General features: G+C 31.0%; 1 protein-coding gene across 2 annotated transcripts in view; it reads right to left on the bottom strand.

Annotated features, from left to right (window-relative positions):
* The window catches only part of LOC114328976 (zinc finger CCCH domain-containing protein 11A), a 39,432-nt gene that overhangs the window by 20,899 nt on the left and 1,844 nt on the right, over nucleotides 1-16,689 (bottom strand). For both annotated transcript variants that reach the window (XM_050646341.1, XM_050646340.1), the window contains exons 3-4: nucleotides 9,620-9,866; nucleotides 5,405-5,482 (exon numbers count right to left, since the gene is read on the bottom strand). In XM_050646341.1, coding sequence (XP_050502298.1) covers nucleotides 5,405-5,482; nucleotides 9,620-9,866 — 325 coding nt within the window. The remainder of the gene's footprint in view (nucleotides 1-5,404; nucleotides 5,483-9,619; nucleotides 9,867-16,689) is intronic.

Genomic DNA, 16,689 nt, shown 5'->3' with positions numbered 1-16,689 from the left:
TTGATATGAACTGTTAACTACAAAAAGTGGTTAGAAGAAGGTGAAGCACTATTTTAGACTGCTGATCTACAAGTACTAAAAATAAGGCATAGAAAAGACTTAAATAGAGAATGCTGGAAGGATATTTCAAGAGAAACCAACATTCATGAAGAGCTGAGAGCTATACCTAAAGAAAATGCAAACCCAATAAGGTGCAGTTCTAGAGTGTATTTAGCAATGTCTATAATTTATGCGTCACCATTTATTCGGTAAAATGTAATACTGTAAAAAAGAGTAGAATATTAAATTTTTTGCATTGTAATTAAATGGGTGAGAAGAAAAAACGGACATGTCCATAAATGGTCATTTTTGACGTTTTGACAGAAATTCATTATAACGTCGGGGTCACCAATATTCCGTGGTGTGTGTGGATGCGTGTAATAACCTTATTGTCCACGGAAACAAATAAAAGTAATAAATAAAACGTAACACAACTGTCAATAATGTATTTATTTATTCCGGTAAAAAGGCGTGCTTTGTTTATATCTCGTAAGGGCTTGTTATTCTTTTGCCGAGCGAGGGGTTATGACCGACCGGACTGCAAGCTGTGACTGAACTAAACTACAAACATTAATTTGTCATTATGTGGTTTTACCATAAGGCCAGACAGGCGATAATTTATTAGATCTGAAAAGCTGAAAAGGCATTTTACCTGAATAGGGATATATTTCGTATCTTAAAACTGAACAGGCCCTTTTATGCATATGGTTTGGTATATTATCAGCGGAAAAAATGTGAATTTCAAATGGGACGTATTATTTCGTTTTGAGAGAGGTTATTAAAAATTAAAATTAGCAAAATAGTATGTAATTGAAGCGTGTCGCCACAGTACGAAGATATGTCCGATTTCTCTACAAAATTTTCTGTCAAAAATGCCTATTTATGGACATGTCTGCTTTCTCTTCTCACCGATTCAATTATATACCTTGTTTTCATGATATATCATCCTATATTGATTCATTTGTAACCAAAGAACTGGTTGAAATTCCAAAGTTCTGTACCAATACAAATTGCACAAAAAGGAATGTTTTTGCCTTGTGTACAATTAACAATTGGATCTACTAAAAAATATATAACCCCGGGGCAAACAAAAAATTCTATACTTTACAAGAATGCACCTTTTAACATACAAATTTTGTGAGTACCACAATGCTTATAAAAATAAACAATGTCATAACAGTCGGATTTCAAGTGAAACCAATAAATAATTATTAACACTAGTACATAAATTTCCTACGAAAAATAAATAAATAAAAAGAGAGAATCTGTGAGAGACTTACCCGAATATATTTTTGAGTCATACACAAAGTCTTAAAAACCATTAAATATTAACAATATTAAGTATATTATTAAGTATAGAAATACCAGACCAGCGAATAAGTACTTACTACAAGACAAAGATCGATTAATTACAGTACACAAACCTTTTTGATTTTTTTTCCTAAACCACAAGCTACAAAGATAGTATTCCTCCGAAACAAATTTATATATTTCAAATACACTTCTTTTATGAATTATTTGGCCACCTAATCTACATACACATGAATAAATAGTACAGGGATGAGCGTAAGCCATTAGGGGTACTTGGAAACTACGTATCACTCCCGCTTACTACATGACACGCTGTTAAGTTGCTAAGTGCTGATAAGTCAGTATGCTAGTCGAACGATCATTTTAGTTTACGTTATAACGTTTTTATTAAAACAGTTTTACTGTCAGGATCACTATTACGAAACTAGATTATGCTAACCAGTCTTTTCCTGGATGGATCCATAGACGTGGAAACGAACTGTGGCCTCCAAGGTCGCCAGAGATTACTCCTGTTCTTAAGCCCCATTACTGGGGCATGGTTAAGAACAATGTTTTTGCGCGAATATCGAAAACATCGAAGGCATTCAACATTGGATAACAATCTAGTTAGATATCATCAGTGTCAATGAAGATCTTGCGATGCTTGCTTGCAACATGGAAGTTAAATCAATCTCAATTTACCAACTCTCCTACTTAAATAGGTAATGGGAGATAGGTTAAGAGCAACAGAGACACGTTTGCCGGTCACCTGGTGAATGTGTCCCAGTCAAACCCTCCAGATAACAACCATGGCATGACAAACGAGGCCCAACCTTTTTTAGAATCACTGTATCAGCATGAACTACCCTTGAAAAAATCACTAGTAAACAAGTTCACCAGAAGATACAACAAGACTTGAACCCCAAAAAGTCTCCTGGATACGACCTATTACCGCCAAAATCCTCAAAGAACTCCCCAAAAAAGGAATTATGTACTTACACAGATATTCAATTCAACCCTAAAAACGGGCTATTATCCCATTCCATTGAAAATGGCACAAATTATTGCAATTCCTAAGCCAGGTAAACTACATAAGACATTAAATCATAGAGACCTATTAGCCTACTACCGATTAGTGATGTTGAAAAAGTAACTATTCGTTACAAAATACTCGTTACTTACGGATACCGAAAGTAACGATTACTATACAGAGAGGCAAATCTTTACTTTGATTACTCTGATTACTTCGTTACTTCATACCAATCGTATTAGAGCGAGTAATGACTATTATATCTACTTTGATTACTCTGATTACTTCGTACCAATTGTATCAGAGCGAGTAACGACTATTGTATCTACTTTGATTACTCTGATTACTTCGTACCAATCGTATCTGAGCGAGTAACGACTATAGGGCTTTTCATCGATTGTCATTTGTTTCGAGCTTCTGTCATGTTGTATAATCTGTGTATAATATTAATGTACACGGATTATCCGACATATGACTTATGCTCGAAACAAATGACTGTGAATGAAAAGCCCTATTGTATCTACTTTGATTACTCTGATTACTTCGTACCAATCGTATTAGAGCGAGTAACGACTATTGTATCTACTTTGATTAGGTACTCTGATTTCTTCGTACCAATCGTATCAGAGCGAGTAACGACTATTGTATCTACTTTGATTACTCTGATTACTTCGTGCCAATCATATCAGAGCGAGTAAAGACTATTGTATCTACTTTGATTGCTCTGATTACTTCATACTTCGTGAAGGTAGTTATTATATCGGAATACCTATACAAAATACCTACCTACTGAGAAATACGATTCTTGATATGATTACCGGTACTCAAATACAAAAAGTAATCATAGTAATCAAATCATTTTTATCTCTTAAACAGATTGGTGAAGGTCGTTGTTATATCGGAATACCTATACAAAATACCTACCTACTGAGAAATACGATTCTCGATATGATTACCGGTACCTACTCAAATACAAAAGTAATCATAGTAATCAAAGTAACGAATACTGTAAATGATAACTTTATACAAAATACCTACCTACTGAGAAATACGATTTTCGATATGATTACCGGTACTCAAATACAAAAGTAATCATAGTAATCAAAGTAACGAATACTGTAAATGATTACTTTATACAAAAGTAACGATTTGTAACGAATACTCAAAAGTAACTATAACCAACATCACTCCTACCGATGATGACAAAGGTTTTTGAAAAACAACTGTTGGATAGGTTACTACCAATTCTTACAGTATGCCAACTAATACCTAACCATAATACCAAATTGCTCCCAAAATATGCTCAGCGGCTTGAAAACCATCCAAACAATCTTGCAACGAACCTTATGAGGCCACTACCAAATCGAAGACCAAATGTGGCACACTCACAGCATCTTTCTAATTTAAAAAGTAAAATTTGTTTATACCATCTTCTGACAGGAAACAAGTTTTGAAAATACATGCAAAAGTACGCAGTGCATAGAATTTAACGATAAATATTTTGAAAAACAACAAATGTGGAGTCTCGTATCTCTACCAATAATTTCAATAGAATATTGCAGATAACTAAACAAGGAAATAATTCTTCAGTTATTTTGATATATCCCAAAATATATCGAAAATACAATCCATAATTTTTCCAAAAGTTTATAAATTATTATTATGGGTGCATATTGTGAAATTATTATTACATCAAGGGGCAGACGTCACCATCACTGATGAGTCCAGAAACACAGCATTGCATATTTGTGTTAAACGTCGCAATGTGGACGTTAAAGAATTATTACTTCAAAATGGAGCTGATGTTAACGGAAAAAATACAGATGGATATATTTTCGATTTATTGAATTTTATTTTTGAAAAGAAAATAACTGATGCTAAAAAGTTAATCAGATCTATATTGTTAACAATTTTTATTACAGTTAACAATAATTTTTATTGCAGTCAATAATTGTGGTTTAATTCCATAGGCCATAATCAGTTAAATTTTTTAAATCACTATTAGATAAATAATTATATATTTTTCTCCAAACTACTATCGGCAAAAAGGGACTGATAGTATTCATAATTTTATCAATTTCATAATACAAGCGTGCTCTAAACTCTCCTTTACTTATGTAAAAACATAAGTAAAGGAGAGTTTTAAAAAATTATGAATACTATCAGTCCCTTTTTGCCTATAGTAGATCGGAGAAAAATATATAATTATTTATTTAAAACATTTAACTGATTATGGCCTATGGAATTAAACCACAAATATTGACTGCAATAAAAATTATTGTTAACTGCAATAAAAATTGTTAACAATATAGATCTGATTAACTTTTTAGCATCAGTTATTTTCTTTTCAAAACTAAAATTCACTAAATCGAAGATATATCCATCTGCATTTCTACTATTCAAATCAGCTCCATTTTGAAAAAATATATACCTAGATTCCTATCGTATTCGCCAGGGAATATTAATCAACTAAAAGATCTAACAGTAAAAGAAAAACTACAAAAATGTTTCAACGAAGAAATGTTGATAAATTAAGGAAACATCTCTTTCTATACACTGACAATCATTTTTTAATATTATCAATGAAAGATTAAATAAATATGGTAAGATATACAACAAAAACTCAAAAATGTTTTTTTCTTACCAAATTTTGTACGAATTATGTTTTTTGAAAACATTTTTTAGATTTCAAATCTACAACTCTCTTCAGTTATGTGTACTGTAATTAACCAAAAATACATTGATTTTAAATACACTTTGATTTGTCTATACACAGCATGCATCATTTATGGACTAGTATTGTTTACACATTTTAAAAACTTTTCGATTAATAGAAAAACGATACATTAGCTCAAATGTTATAGGAAGCTCAAACTGCAGCAGTCTATACAAAAGAACTATTCCGTTAACTTCTCTAAAGATTCAAAAACAAATAAAAAAATTATCTTTAACAGTAAAAGGCAACAATAAAATCAAACTTTTTTTTCCTCTTTCGAAAACTTATTACGAGACTTGCCAGTAAAAATTATTTTACAAGTTGCATACCTTCTTCAAAATTTACGACTAGGTCCTCTCCTACGGTTACATTTCGTTCACTATTATTTAAATTGCCTACAGACTCGGCTGAAAAAAATTAAAATGTATTAGAATATTGCATTTAAATACACAGCATCAAAACAAATATTTGAGACAATTATGCCCAATTTCACCAACGATACCTAAATAGTTGCCTTCTTAAGTAATTCTTATCGAAAAGAACTTTCTAAGTCAATACTTAGGAACTATAGCGTTTCACAACTAAAATAACTGCTTATCTAGGAAATTCCTTCCTAGGTATTAATTCGGGTACGTTTGAACTATTTTTGATAAATAAAAAGAAGAATAAGTTGACATTACCTTATTTTTTCTATTATTTTGTCAGTATTGTTTGTTTGCCAAGTTGATTTTATATTTTATTCAGTTTTGTACTGTTATAGGTATTTTATTTAGTAGTTACTTATTTGTGGATTAAGTTTACCTACTTAGTTTTGTAAGTTATTTGTATATGTATGATGAAATGGAGGAAAGAAAAGACCTGCAAATTTCACACATGACGAAAAACTTAAGTTAGTTGAATAGGGAACTTGCAAATTTTTTTTATTACATAATAATATTCAGTTTTGTATAAAAATGAGATTTCCAAAATTTCACGCTTCAAAAACTCATAATAACTTAGAAGTACAAATTTAAAGTCTTCTTTATCTTAAAATAGTTCAAACGACCCGTGACGTCACAGAGTTTAACTATGTGGTTCCGTTTATGGCTATATTTAAGTATATTCATCTTCTTCTTTAGTTTATTGGCCTTCACCTACTTGGGTATTTGGCCAGCTCGTCGTCAGGGAATAAAGGAAAAATATTTACATTCTAATGACATTTATCGTATGTCGTTGTAATAATATATACCAGTTTTTTGAGATTGGAGTTTGATACAGTTTTTGAAGGAAAAGAAAGAAGGTTTACTATTGAAAATAAAACCATTTTGTAAAAGTACAAATTTTCTATGAATAGTTCAAACGATCAAAAACATTTTTAACGTCACATAACTGTATTTTTTACTGACGTTTATAATGTCTAATTTAAAATTATAGACAGTGTGAGTTTTATGTATGGAAACACTTAATTATCTCGAAAACGGCTTGCACGATTTTTATGGATTTTGGTAGATAAAGAGTTTTCTAATGCGACCGATATTATAGTGCTAATTACATTGTCATATTTTCCGTTTTCCTGGAAATCTAATGAACTTTCTTATTTCAAATGGAATACCCTGTATATTTTTTGTGTTTTGAAGTCATTAAGAAACACTGATTATTTTTCATGTTATATTCCCTATACCTAAATGCCATAATTTCGAAGTTATTGCTACATTTATTTAAAAAAAAATTTTAACAAATTATAAAAATCAATTTTTTTAGCCCGGGTAAACACTATTTTAAATTGTTTGGATCATTGGAAAAAAAAAGATATTTTGTAATTTTTCTCTACAATTAATCGTTTCCGAGTTATAAAAACTGAAAAAAAAAAACGAATAATGACGATTTTCAAGGTCCAAGAACACAAATTAACAATATTATTTTTGAAACAGCGAAGTACCCAAATTCATGCTCAAGCCTTATTTTATCAGCTACCGATAAGTAATTTGAGATTGTTTTGTTTTAAAACATTGATTTTTAGTTGTTAATGCAGCCCGATCGCCGGTCCTCTCATAATACGCACTTCATCAAAAATTAAAAAGCAATATTTTAGAATAAAACGAGCCAAGAATCCTTATAGCAAGCTATTAGAAGAAAAGTTGTACTTGAATTTAGGTACTTTGTAATTTCAAAAATTATATTTTTACTTGTGTTTTTGAACCTTGAAAATCGTCATTATTCGATTTTTTTTTCAGTTTTAAATTGTTTATTACTCGAAAACGATTAACTTTACAGAAAAATTACAAAAGACCTTTTTTGTTCCCAATGATCCAAAAAACCTAAAATAATGTCTACCCGGGCCGAAAAAATTGATTTTTATAATTTGTTTAAGATTTTTTTTTAATAAATGTAGCAATATCTCCGAAATTATGGCATTTAGGTATAGGGAATGTAACATAAAAAATAATCAGTATTTCCTAAGGACTTCAAAACGCAAAAACATATTATAGGGTATTTCATTTGAAATAAGAAAGTTCATTAGATTTCCAGAAAAACGGAAGATCTGACAACAATGTAATTAGAACTATAATATCGACCGCATTAGAAAACCCCTACTTACCAAAATCTATAAAAATCGTGCAAGCCGTTTTCGAGATAATTGAGTGTTTCCATACATAAAACTCACTCTGTATACAATTGGTGTAGAATGTAAACATACAACCCCGTGACGTCACGACGCGTTTTGGGGTGGCTGGTATAAGTTGAATTTTTAGTCGTCTTTAGGGACCAAACGAAAGACAAACAAAACTTTTTTATCTTTGATACAATGATACAAGTTATAAATTATGTTCTGTTGTGATTTATACAATTTTTTTCGAATTTTAAATTTTATGCAAGTTCCCTATTGTCGTTAATGAAATAAATTTAAAATAAATAATATCTTGAAAATTGCTTCTTCTATTATTAATTTTTAATAACACATTTTGGTGATATCATAAATGGGTTTTTGAAACACAACACTAGTTTGTTAGGTAGACTACATGATTTTGTCAACAGACCTATTTTTTCCAACACATATAAAACTGTTTGTGTGGACATTCGAAACCTTTAAAAAAATCCACATCGTCCAAAGTTTCAAAATAATTTGGTCGATCCTTGATAACTCGAGATCCTTTTTCTGTTTCTTCTTCAGAATCAGATGATGACTCGACCCAATCCAGATTTTCAATAAATTGTAGTGCTTCCATATTATGAATAGTACCAAAATAGAACTTCTATTAATATAAAAGAATACAAAATTACAACTAATATAATACTACAAAATAAAAACACAAAAACTAAGGTATACTGAATTCGCTCAGCCGAGATTCACTTTGACACATTCGGAATAGGAATCATACAACACAAAAATTCCTACCTCACACTATTAACTGCTCAAATCAACTTAATCTTTCATCGAAAAAAAAAAAGAATTATTAGAAATAATGGGAGTAATGGAAATAATTTATTTCTACAAAATTTTTTTATTTTGTACAATAAATAATTTTCTCATTTGTTATCAATACATTATAATGGTTTAAATAAATAATTATTGATTGGCGTAAGGTTTATGTTATTTATGTCTATTTACTATTAATAATATTGGCAATAAGCAGGTATGTTTGGTTGTATAGTAATTTCCAGTCACGTCTAGCAACTTAACTTCCCAAAAAAGAAATTACTAACGTCACTATACAGTTGTGTCTCAGACAAGCGAATTGACTTTAAGAAGCATGTCAGAAGCAAATTATTGACAAAGGTCACAAGTACATTCGCCAAAACTGTAAAAACATAACCTCATTTTCAACTATAAGTAATGCCTAAAAAGTTTAGGGAGATTGTAAAACGTATCCTATAATAAGATAATGCTTAAGCGGTTTAATCAATTCTTAGCATATATGGTGAAATCTGTTTTCGAGTTAGTAAGCCTGCTTAGGTAATTCTTAAATATTTAGATATCGTTGGTGAAATCAGGCGGTAATGTATATGTGAGTAGGCCTAATGGAAAATAAGTGGAAGTAGCAATGACCTCAAAAATAATTTTTGGTACTACAAAAATACTATATGTCATAGTAGACCAGGACGGATCTGTTTTGAGGTGGATGTAAGAGGTGGCATTCTGATTTTTGCAGAAAAAGTTGGGTGGTAACTTCAATAATAATAATTGACTCTTCCCCCTCTCAAATAGGTCAGGAATATTAATAAAAAAAAACTCAAATGTTTAAAAATTATTAAGAACATAGTTTTTTTCTTCTAATTTCCTTGTTTATAACTTTAAAACGATTTATTTTGGAGCAAAAGACTAGAAAATCCAAGCAAGAGACAGAGCAGAATGGTACAGAAAGCTTTAGAAGGTCGAGGCAACTTAAGGGTTATAGTACCATGATGATGACGATGAACAACCATCAATTATTGTAATAGGAATAAGGTTGAAGTCTATTTAAAACCCCACTAATTTTAATGAAGCTGACGGGACTGTAGTCTATAAATAACGGATTCAATTAATCAAAAAGTTTGAAATATTTGAAATTTATTTAAACACCTACCTGTAGATAAATATGATCTATTAACAGCATCTACGGGTCTTGGATTCTGATGTAAAAATGAGCAATGTCCTTTTAAGCAACCTCCTGGTTGACTCTCCCAATAACACGGTATAGCTTTTCTGTTTTTTCTTAGTTCCATATGTCGGAAATTACATTGGATGTTAAAACACTTGCCTTCCTTCCAAAAACTGCACATGGTTTCACAACCTAAGGCAGATGGTTCATGGCGAAATATACAACTATCTCCCTAAAATATATTTGATTAATATAAATGGGCTACACGATATTTTAATTCTTAAGTTCCAACCATAGTAAATTTTACTAAACAATTTTATAATGGTGATGGTAGATAAAATCAGAGGATGTTTGGGGATTGTACTTGGTCAGTTAAGAATTAAATTTAAAAAGCTTATTTTAGATCAAAAATGAAAATACAGTACACCCTATGGGTACAACAAAAATAATTCAATGACATACCTTCATAGCCAAGGAAAGTCGAACAAGAAGCATCATAGGTTAGGTACATAACATATACACAAGAGTTTGAAACGATGATAAAAGAAATAAAAGTAATAAGTGAAGGTGAACTAAATACAATTGAAACACAACATACACTAAATACCCATACCGATTTTGGATGGTCAATTTTATATTGGCCATCCAAATTCTGATAGTGAACTACATGTTAGAACGAGACATTACACACACGCCTTCACCGATAATTCCGGCATCGGAATTTGGACGGCCGGTGTAAAATCAACCGACCAACATGAGTGTGTGTATTTAGCGATAGAATATTAATAGAGGAAATGATAGGACACCGCCAGATTAAGTAAAGCCAATCGATCTGCGGGGCCCATGAATTATTCACCAAGATCAAAACAGCTGTCATAGAATATGAAATTCAGGATTTACAAGACTATAATAAGACCCACTGCGACATACAGATGTGAGACATGGATACTCAACCAAACAACAAAATAAACAGTAAGAAAATGGGAAAGGAAAATACTCAGAAGAATATTAGTAGGGAAGAGAAAAAGGAAGGGTATATAAGAAGGACAAATGAGAAAGTTTATAATATTTACAAAGAACCACAAATAGATAGAGTAATAAAATCAAGAAGGTTGCAGAATATATAGAAATATTGAACAATGACAGAGTAGTCAAGAAAATAGCATAGAGAGTACCAGATTATAAAAGAAAGAGAGGAAGACCACGAAAGCGATGGAGAGAGGCGGTAGTAGAAGACCTAAAAGAAAAGGGAATAACAGACTGGAAGAAGTTGACAAGCCTGTACCTGTTGTTACAGCCTGTAAAAAAGCTACATATATTGATAGGACACCAGATATCAAATTAGAGAAGCCAGATGACAAGATAAACATAAAGAAACCAAATATAAACAAAATTAGGGACATCTACAAAAATAATATGAATAAGACACTATTAAAATACGAAAAGATTAAAAAATAAGGTTAACTAGATGAAAGATGGAAACAATTAAAGGAAGTAATATAAGAATCAGCTAAAGAATCATGTGGAATTAAGGGGTCATATACATTTCTCGGCTTCAAAAAATCGATTTTCTTATTTAAAAGGTACATCTCTTAGAAACATTTTAAGACCAGAACGAGTTCGATATTCAAATTATTGACGAAGTTAAAAAAAACTGCTTAACCGTTCGTCTGATTAACTTCATTTCTGGCATACATATTCTAAACTAGATTCACTATCGTGTGACGAGAGCTTTTTTGATTAAATTTAACCATTTTCGAATAGCAATAAAAAAATAGACAACTTTTTTGATGAAAATTACAACTTTTTTTTAAATTTTGACCATTTCCGTAATTATTTTTTTCTTAAATTCCTCTCGTCACACGAGAACTGTGACTCTAAAAAATGATAACAAATAAACAATTTTTGTTTCAGATAAATATTACGAGCTGAATCATGCCCACCGTTTAACCTGAAAAAAAAAAAACATGTTCTATGCCAATGGACGCAGCCGCCATGTTTTTAATTATTTTTTAACTTTTAACATATGTTTTATGCTCCTTAAGAGTCCACCTTTAAAATTAAAAAAAAAAATGAAATCAATTAACCCAATAGTTTTCGTACAATTTATCATTACATTTAGACTACTTTTTAAGCTTGAGAAACGTATATGACCCCTTAAGATTATAATGTAAAAACCAAAAACAGACCGGATGGTGGACAAACCCAGTCAAAGCGGATAAAAAAGAAGCATGGAATAGATATGTGCAAACAAAGATCCAAGGGACAAAGAACTATAAAACAATAAAAATAAAATTGCGAAAAGGCAGTAAGCATTGTGAAATAAAAAGTACTGGCAAAAATTTGGGAACATCTTAAATGAAGATTATAAAAATGACAGTAGATTCTTATGGAATAAGATTAAAGCAATAAGAGGGCAAATGAGAACAGAAATGTACCACATAAACTATGAAAACAACAAGATACAATTTAAACCCAATATAAAAGAACAAATGATGAAAAGTCTGAGTTCATGATGTATATACATTTATGAAAAAGGTCAATACTCAATCTTATTTTTTTATTAGATGTTATAAGACCAGTTTCGGGACTTACAATTTATGCCCCATCCTCATTTGTTTATACAAAACAAAACTACTACTGATATCTCATAGTTTTGTTTTGTATAACAAACTCTTTACTGGGCCTGCCATGTGGTATAAATTGTAAATCCTGAAACCTCTTGTTTATTTATTTACGGGCAAGCCCAATTTTATAAAAGTTGTCTCTTATAATATCAGATAAATAAGTACCAATTCATTAGTAAGTATCCATAAATTGCAGTAAAGAGAATACTTTTACATTCTTATGTAACACAAGTATGCAGTATGCAAAGCATGCAGTCAATCGACCTTGAGCGACTATATAAAAATATTCCAAAGGACCCTATAACCTTTACATTTATCTACCTTGAATGCTGTTACATACTCTGATTTACATTTATCTGTACATTAATTCTCACTTCAGGAACATTCGGAATGTATAGAAATGACTATTATTGGAGAATTGCAAATTTTAGATTTTCTTAAGTATGAGATAAATATAATATAATAGGACAAGTAAATGATCAGATATTTACATTGGACATGTAGGAAATATTTCCAGAGAATTATTTCCTTTAAGAGAATTATTTCCTTTAATTAAACAATTAAACCTGCTTATAAGGTTTGTTGGTTCAAATTTTTTAAGTGGCCCACTTCGCCTATGGTGTTGAATAGATCACTTTCGACGGAGTTCACATGCGTAGTCACTGTATTCCTACATTTCTCATTGTACTGTCTTATTTAATTTTTTATGGTGAGCACTTCTAGGTTCTTTTCTATTATTGTATTTGGCACATACCAGGGGGCGTTGACTATTAATCTTAGAACCTTTAAAGTATTTCCAAGTTTGAATGTGAGGTGGTGCCCCATAGCTGGATGGATGTGTAAACAAGCATTTTGTTTTGAAGTGTCAGTTTAGATTTTCTTCCAATAATCCAGTATAGTTGATGCAGTATAAGTCTTAAGTTGTTTTCTCTTGTTGAATATGTGCCCTCAATGTGAGACATTTGTCTAGGTGCATGCCCAAATATTTCACGCTATCTGCTTGTGCTAACTGGCTGTTATTTAGATTCACTGGTGGACACTGATCTCTTTTCACCTTGACAGTGACATCTACTGATTTGGATTCTTTAGCTTTTATTTTCCACTTTTTTAGCCATACTCCTATTTTGTTCAGGTTTGTTTGTAGGTTTCTTGTAGCTCCTGCAGGATTGTAATGGGAGGCTATGGTTTGTTTTTTAACCAAGAGGAGTGATTCAAATTTACCGCGCTGTATTGCTTGTTTGTAATTGGTCCAGCCGCAGGCAAGTTTACTCCACCGTTATCAAATTTTGACACTAACTACATTTATCAAATTTTGACACTAGTGACATTTCATAGGTTAATTAAGTTATATCGGGGATTTTTGTGTTTTCTGTGTTACTCCTTTAATTTTTATAGTGTTAGTCTGCTTTTATATAAAAAGCAGTTGTTTTTGGAACTCTTTAGCGACGTATTCATTTAATATAATATTTATGGATTACCATTGAGGGCCAACTAGATCAACCAAAAAAGAAGATGTAATTGGTTATTATTCTAGTGACTTTCTTGGGTGTGAATCTGTCTTTTTAGTTTACTCCTCCTGGTTAAAAAATAAACTATAGTATTGCTGTATCATCAGCATATGGTGAGACTGTTGTTTGTTCTTTTAGTGGGAATGTTCAATGTGTACAATAAATATAATATTGGGCCCAAGGCACTGCCCTGTGTTACTCCAGATTCTATGTCAGTTGTACATAGATGTTGGTATATTCAGACTGTTGTTTTACTAAGAAAAACCTATTAGTTATATATAATTTTAATAATGAATGGAAGTTGTGTGGTAATCTTTTTTTTATTTTATACAATAGGCCAGGATGCCACACCTTATCAAAAGCTTGGCTAATATCAAAGAATGTGGCTGAACAATACCTTTTCTTTTCATTCATTGCTAATTTAATTAATTACCTAAACTTAATTTATTTATTTATTTTTTTTTTATTTATTTATTTATTTATTTATTAACGGGATAAACCCAATACATACAAAATACAATAAAGCAGAGCTTTTGTCATAATAATGAAAATATAAAATTTAGATACATGTAAAACTACAACTATAAAACACAAACATAAAAAATAAAAAGAATATAAATTATTTGTAAATGATGAAAACAACTGAATTAACTATAACAGTTAAATCTATTTAATTTTTTAAATTAAAAATTCAATACGCCCGAGTTCTTGTTTAATAGAGGAAACTGAAGAACCAAACAGATCTATTACATGACTAAACTTGTTTCTATACAGGGCCAATCTACTAATTGGTGCATATTGACCATAATTTGTAGCATGTCGTTGTTCCCTGAATATTTGTGGATTTCGTGTCAATCTAGCAGGTATATTAAAGTATACAAGACTTATCAATTCTTCGGAGTTAATAACACCAGAGATAATTTTGCGAAGACAACAAATATCCAACATGACTCTTCTGCGTTCAAGAGTTTGTAAATTTAATCTCTTTAATATATTATCATAAGTATAATTTCTAACTGTTAAACCCATCTTAAAAGCTGCGAAACGTAAAAATTTGTTTTGAACCTTTTCAATATTTAGGATTTGATATGCATAACTAGGTGACCAGATAATAGAACCATATTCAATAATTGATCTCACGATACTGCAATATAATATTTTTATTGTGTGAATTGACAAATCTTTTGATGAACGCAATACAAAACCCAACATCTTAAATGCTTTCGAAGCAGTATGGTCAATGTGAGAGTAAAATGTTAATTTACAATCAAATATTATACCCAAATCCCGAATTTCGTTCACATGTGTGACAGGAGTATTATTAATAAAATATTGATGGTGAACAGGCGAATGGGATCTAGCAAAAGTTATTAAAAAGCATTTATTAATATTAAGTTCCATATCATTTCTACCACACCACTCATAAAAATCATTTACTTGTGACTGAAGCTTACAGGCAGTTTAAATGGCAGTATAAATAAAAAAAAACACTTTATAAAAAGGCAAAATACAGTTTTACCTAAATACCATTGTCAGATTGATGTCTTTATATGAAGAAGTAAAGACAATTTACTGTCCTATTCATGACATATTTCAACTATGAATGGCACCTATGTACGCCGTTTCTCCCGCTTGGCGGCGCTAGTGTAGTTGGAGGTCAACGTTTTGACTATTTGTGAAGATTGTATATGGTGTTTTTGATTACGATTTAATAAATAATAAATTATGGCCGAAATATATGGATCTTGGAGACTGTTTGTGCGTTGAAAAATGAATTGAGAAGGAATGCGAGAGTTACTGGAAAAAGAAAGCCTTTATCGAATGATAAACTATATTAATCATCGTCTCAATGTTTTATTTCTATAGCTCAGAAGAGGGTATTTATTTAGTATTGACTCGCTCCCCACACGAGTCTGACAACTGTGAATAATATGATATGTGCGATCTACCTCACTTTTTTATCAATTTAAAATTCACAATTAAGTGCGCTTAGCATTAATTTTTGTGTTTATCTCATTTAAAAATGTGATATTTTCAAAATATGGCCGCCATGACAGTTGCGCATTCGGTGTAAATTTGGGTATGGGTTGAGTGCAGTCAATTGTGCAATGTTGTCTTATTTAAAAAAAAAAATATAATTCCTTATGGAAATATAGAATGTGTTAATTTAATTTACAATTATTTGGATGTTTGTCTACGTGAAACGCGACCTTAAATTTAAATTTAAGATGAAATTAGAAAAATTTAGGGTTATGTTTGATCAGGTTATGTTTTAGTCACTAAAGAATATTTGAATGGTACCTACTAGGTCACTTTAATTTTCAGTTATTAACTTGTTTATATTATTTTCGATGACGCTAGGTTAGGTTTGGTCAGGTTATGTTTTAGTCCCTAAAAAATATTTTAAGAATTACAGTGGAACCTCGATAAGTCGGCCCCCGATAACCCAGAAGTCCGGCTAACCCGGACCGATTTTCATCAGACAAACATTTCAACAATAAAAATGTATGTATTATATTAAAAAAAATTGTCTGTAGCCACTTCTGGAATGTCTTAAAAATATCGAGTTTCATTGATAAAACTTTGCTTCGACCATAATATAATATTTGAGAGATAATGGGTATTTAGTAATTTGAACTATACGGTAAAAATGACTCATGGCACACGGCGGCAGCGGCCGTAGAGCGACGTTCATTATCCACTATCGGGCTATCGCAAACAACAGGCAACTTTTATTCATTTATTTATTTTCAACTGTCTTTTAAAAAATTATTTTTAGAACAATGGTCTTTTAAACTTTAAACAATGAAAGAGCCACTGTTCTTAAATAACATAACATCGCTCCTATGGCAGACGAAATTGACACAACCGAAACTGACTGAGCTTTTTTTACCTAGAAATGAACAATACTCTATCTATA

Source organism: Diabrotica virgifera, chromosome 3, assembly GCF_917563875.1.
Source record: "Diabrotica virgifera virgifera chromosome 3, PGI_DIABVI_V3a".
In the NCBI taxonomy this organism is placed as follows: domain Eukaryota; kingdom Metazoa; phylum Arthropoda; class Insecta; order Coleoptera; family Chrysomelidae; genus Diabrotica; species Diabrotica virgifera.
The sequence above is the reverse complement of the archived record's forward strand: the minus strand, read 5'-3'. Positions and strand labels throughout refer to the sequence as shown.